Consider the following 5,689-nt stretch of genomic DNA (forward strand, 5'->3'; position numbering starts at 1 on the left):
AGGTTATGTACACGAATATATTGAGAGGTGCAAGTTATTTCTAATCTGGAAAATCATGAATGTTAGATTTTATTGACCATGTGGAGAAAGATCATTAATAAAATTACAATTTATATAAGTAATTGAAGTCTCTCCCCCGACCTTCACATTTATTACCATCTGAATAGTTTATTGTTTGCATCTCTTTACCGGCAATGTCATGCATATTGAATGAGAACAGATTGGCAGTCCTAACATTTACTACATACATGGACATATAGACTGCAATTATGCAGAGTGGTTCCTATCTCTTTTATTGCCCGACAACGATATGGGCTCTAGAAAGGACTGTAAATATTATTTTTGACTAAACATAAGTGGTAAATCAGTAACAACAGCTTACTGTATGTGTGATGTAACATGTATAAAAAGTGGATGGGTCAAGGACACATTAAGTAAAAATGCTTGCATGATCTAAAGAACCTAATTGAGATGGCCTGAAAATGTAATATTAATACAAATAGGAAATTATTTACAAAAATATACAATATACAACAGGGCGGTGGTGGCAAAGTCCATAGGGGCTTGGCCTGGGAACTGGAAGGTCACCAGTTCAAGTCCCCAAAAGACCAAGTGCCACCGTGGTGTCCCTGAGCAAGACACTGGTTACCTACACTGCTCCCCGGGCGCCGTACATAATGGCAGCCCACTGCTCCTAACACTAGGATGGGTCAAATGCAGAGACCTTTTTGCACTATTTTATTTATCTTATTTCCACCATGTATGTTGAGTTGTGGGATATAAGATTTTCATTGCCAACACATACGTTGCATATGACCAATAAAACCTTGAATATTAAAATGTATTCAAAAATGGAAACATTTCAGCAAAAGGTTAAACAACTTTTTAAATAAACACATGTTTTAAAAAAAAAAAAAGAGCGCAAGGACTATAGGGGCAAAGTAAAATTCGAATAATTATTATCACAAACCTGTTTTAATGTATTGCACAAATATAACCCTGAATGTTCTATGCGTACATAACTGACCCTCGTTTATAGCATGAGAATCGTGAAAGAGGCTCATGCATATGGTGTATTCATGTGCTATCGGATATATAGAATATTCATGGTTAGGTCTACATTTACGAAACAAACAAGTGAAGCATATGTATTTAGCATTGTTTTTATAATAAAGCATTACTTGTGTCGCAATCAAGTTTGAAGCTTATGTTTATTTTCGACCAGTAACGTTAATATCTGCGTACCAGATGTGGTCTGACAGCGGGATTAAAGAGCCTGGTGGATGCTCGTGAAGGCAACAATCATTGCGTACGTCAAGTAACGTGGATGCACGTAGAGGGCGGGGCTTAGAATTACGTAGATTGTAGTTGAGACAAAAGTGAGCTGTCCTGTCTGCTCTGTAGACTTTACAGTAAATATATTTCTAAAGATGTCGGTGGTTAGTGGGATCCTAAATCGAAATGTTTTGGCTATTAGGAACTCTGGCATGATGGTGGTGAGTACAACATATCTTTATGAAATTGGTCAAGGACATAGTATTACAGCAGAAATGCCTCCTGGGCTACTTTTAGAAGTGTGTATGTTAGCAATTAGGTGTTTGTTTGGATTTATTGACTGCTAAGTGTTTGCTAAGCAACAGTGAATCATCCCAAACGGTGTAATTCTAAGTTTTGTAATACAACGACACGTAACAACTCACCCTGCTCTCCCTGGCTAGGTGTATAAATGGTATTGGCTTTACTGTAAATTGTTAATCATTTGTGGAGTGTTTACATAAATTAGTCTACGTTTCATTATCACTCTATTAAATTATTAGTTAACATGTCCATTGTGATTGAGCTGAGCCTTTGTACAACCCCTCCCTCTTATTCCATCTTTCAGGATTATATATCAAATCTAAAGGTTTATAGCAGTTTGGAAACAAAATATTTGTTTACTTCTCATAATTATTTAGAAATGTTTTAGTTATTTGACTGAAGTCTATCTTTCATTGTCCCTAAAAAGTCAGTTAGGTAACCAAAGACTACGAAGTGATGTAACACTTTAATGGAAGTTCAACCATACTACCACTAGGGGGAGACTCTTCCCTTTCTAATGCACATTGTGTAACAATAACAGCTAAAACATGATGTACCATATTATTTTGGTTTATCTAAAAGTGTGTCTTAAATATTTTTAATTGCATATTCAACATTTTACAATATCTAGAATACATCTTTAATTCATGATGTGATTTTAAAGGCTTTCATTAAAACTATTTTTGTGTTTGTTTTGGTGATGTGGTACTTTAGCTTTATTATGTAAGTTTCCTACTTTAAAGCAGTAATTGGTCATTTTTAGGATTGTATAATGCAAATAAAGTGTATGTTTTGTTGTTGTTTGTATGAGTTGCATTAAAATGTGTATCCTCAGAGGCTAAAATTACCTAGTCTTATTTTAGCCTTTAGTTCATGTAAACAGCAGCTAGGTCACATTATGACGTGGTGTTTTGTACATAACACTTGCTTGCATAGCTATTTATTTTATTGAGAGTATAAGGAATGAAAAATAAGTATTTTTCATTTGATACTTCTATTTGATTCGTGTATACTGCCCCTTATTTTACAGATGGTACGGCATGCTCAGACGGCCGCAGCCCCTGCCCCCGAACCAAGGATCAAGAAGTTCCAGATTTACCGCTGGGACCCAGACAGTGCTGGAAACAAACCACGAATGCAGACATATGAAATAGATCTCAACAGGTGAGTCTTAAACCAGGTCCATGAACAGAACATTGTCACCTCAGAACAAGTTGTTTATTTCTTTTTTGATCTATTCATAATCCATTTACCTGTTCCGTCTGATCTAGCTGTGGTCCAATGGTTCTGGATGCCCTCATTAAGATCAAGAATGAGATTGATCCCACACTCACATTCAGACGATCCTGCCGTGAAGGTAAGACATACATCTAGGTACAGCTTGCACATAATAATGTAAACAATTGCCATAGATCCAAGATAAAGGTTCCATACATAAATAGAGAATTGAAGATTCATCGTATACATAAGACTGTATAACATTCAGTTGAAATGTATATGTTTTGTTTTATATAATTCCTTTACCAGTCCAGAGCATATTTTTTTTCCATTTTATGTTGATTTATGCTACTTTTCTCAGGGTTTGTAGCAGTTAATTCCTCCTAAAAAACTTTATCTCACAATGTATTTGTTTAGTAGACTTGGATTAGGTTCAGTGATTGAGTTTTGATTATTGTGTATCCCTTCAGGTATCTGCGGTTCATGTGCCATGAACATAAATGGAGGCAACACACTAGCATGCCTTAACAAAATTGACACCAACACGAGCAAACCGACCAAAATCTACCCGCTGCCGCACATGTATGTGGTCAAAGATCTGGTGCCTGTAAGTATTGCAAGTGTAGAATCATTATTAACATGGCTATATTTGAAAGTGCTGTGTAGGTAGCATGAATTAAAAGAAAGGAATAATAAAATCATACATCGTGCATTTATTTGGCTGTTTTAGTGAGTTCTCCCTCTTGTGATTTCCACCAGGATATGAGCAACTTCTACGCACAGTACAAATCCATCGAGCCCTACCTGAAGAAGAAAGATGAAGCACAGGAAGGGAAGGAGCAGTATTTCCAGTCGGTGGAGGACAGGCAAAAACTGGTAAATAAACCAACCTTACTGTAAGATCCACCCGTGTCCTCTGTATTACTAATGAAAACAATGAGCATAATCACACTTAGTTTTGTAATATGCCTGTGTAATAACGGTGTTCTTATCCAAACAGGACGGGCTGTATGAGTGCATCCTCTGTGCCTGCTGCAGCACCAGCTGTCCCAGCTACTGGTGGAATGGAGACAAATACCTGGGACCTGCTGTCCTAATGCAGGTGGGTCATCATATTTGGTTATGAGATGCTTGTTGTTAATTCAAATAGTAAATGTAACAGGAATTAAAATCCACACTAGGAGCCATGTGAGCCCGTAATGCTCATTACAAACCAGAGAGTAAACATGTTGCTAGATCATTTTCACTAGGGAGGCGAACAATGTGAAGCTAAACCTGAGGGGGGCGCCGAGCAAAAGCACATGGCAAGTAGTCATGAGTGTATCATGCGACTTTTGTGACAGATATGTAGCATGGAAATTATTATTTTTATTTTAACATTGACAGGTTTTAGAGGTTTGATGGGTGACAATACAACCACAAGGCATTTTTATTTTAATCACCACGGGAACTTTGGGATTTTAGCCTTTGCAGACAATTTAAATGCACAAAGACCTGTATAACACACGACAGAAAATGGAAACCCCCAAAAAGCATAATAGGGGCTCTTAAACATTTAGCATGATAATTTTTGCCTTCTCTAATCATACACTTATTACAGAGTCTATTTTACTTTATTTTAGATTTTAAAAAATCTTTGCAAGAATGATTCATGATGGAGCAAACAGATGAAAAAGTGTCTTATTATCCTACAGGCATACCGGTGGATGATAGACTCCCGTGATGAATTCACTGAGGAGCGTCTGTCTAAGCTTCAGGACCCTTTCTCTCTCTACCGCTGCCATACTATCATGAACTGTACTAAGACGTGTCCAAAGGTATAAAAAAAAAACCCACTCTTACACACACACTCTCTTGCAAGGTTAACATGCTTTTAGTTTCTCACTGTTGGTTTTACTCACTGTTCTGCAGGGACTCAACCCAGGAAAGGCCATTGCAGAGATCAAGAAAATGATGGCGACCTACAAAGAGAAGAAAGCAGCAGCTTCATAAACATGTCAACATCCAGCGGATCTGAGAATCACTGACAAAAGTCAAGAAGATTATAAGAACCCACCCGGTGATATTTAGCCTACATTAGCACATTTTTATCACTTTCATGAGAGTGTAACACATGAATATGTGGATGTCTGTATAAGTGTGAGGTGATAAAGGAGACAAAGACAGGAATTTGTGTGAAAAGGGTTCTGCAAAGGACAGTTCAGCCAAATGTTGAAACATGTTGGAATACATTTCTTGCTATTTGTCGGCAAAGTAGAAATTCTAAGCTCTGTTGTATTTATTCTTTAAGCATGAAACAATGTACTGTAAATAATTCATTATGTGTTCATTAAAGACCATTATGGAAATTGAATACATGTTATTTTGAATCAGGAAAAAAGCAGATTATTTGATACAATGTTGGATTGATACAATGCCATAAAAACTGTTAAAGCAGCAGAAATGTTGACTTGTCAAAGCAGGTCAAAGATAAATGGATGAAAATGGGTAATAAACACCAGCGGGAATACTGTCAACACTACAGTTGTTCTTATAAACTGCTTATGAAAAAGCAAAAACACCTTAGGACATGGTGTAAAGCATCAATTATAAACTATCAGCACTTTGCAAGGCTGCCTCAGATAGAGCTATGATTTTTTTTACAGTTCAATAGGAATTTGCATAGGTTAAGGCTATAACTGGCAAAACCATTCAGATGTTGGTTTGTCAACGTCAATCTCGCTGATTTCTATATTTTACAAGGGGATATATTACATAATCTGCTATATCACAATTCAGTAATCATTACGGGTCAAAAGTAGGCTAACGTCTGATACAATTGACCTACCGCAAAACAAGTAGGGGCTGCATAGACCGCAGAAAGACACGAGACGCTTGTGACTATTTTGAGCCA

General features: G+C 36.9%; 1 protein-coding gene across 1 annotated transcript; it reads left to right on the forward strand.

Annotated features, from left to right (window-relative positions):
- Window positions 1-1,332: 1,332 nt before the first annotated feature.
- LOC134865762 (succinate dehydrogenase [ubiquinone] iron-sulfur subunit, mitochondrial-like) lies at window positions 1,333-5,149 on the forward strand. Its single transcript, XM_063885506.1, has 8 exons — window positions 1,333-1,496; window positions 2,609-2,742; window positions 2,850-2,935; window positions 3,267-3,403; window positions 3,556-3,672; window positions 3,797-3,898; window positions 4,491-4,613; window positions 4,708-5,149. The coding sequence occupies exons 1-8, from the start codon at window positions 1,431-1,433 to the stop codon at window positions 4,786-4,788; spliced, it is 846 nt and encodes a 281-aa protein (XP_063741576.1). The 5' UTR covers window positions 1,333-1,430; the 3' UTR covers window positions 4,789-5,149.
- Window positions 5,150-5,689: the final 540 nt, after the last annotated feature.

This window comes from Eleginops maclovinus, chromosome 1 (assembly GCF_036324505.1).
Source record: "Eleginops maclovinus isolate JMC-PN-2008 ecotype Puerto Natales chromosome 1, JC_Emac_rtc_rv5, whole genome shotgun sequence".
In the NCBI taxonomy this organism is placed as follows: Eukaryota; Metazoa; Chordata; class Actinopteri; order Perciformes; family Eleginopidae; genus Eleginops; species Eleginops maclovinus.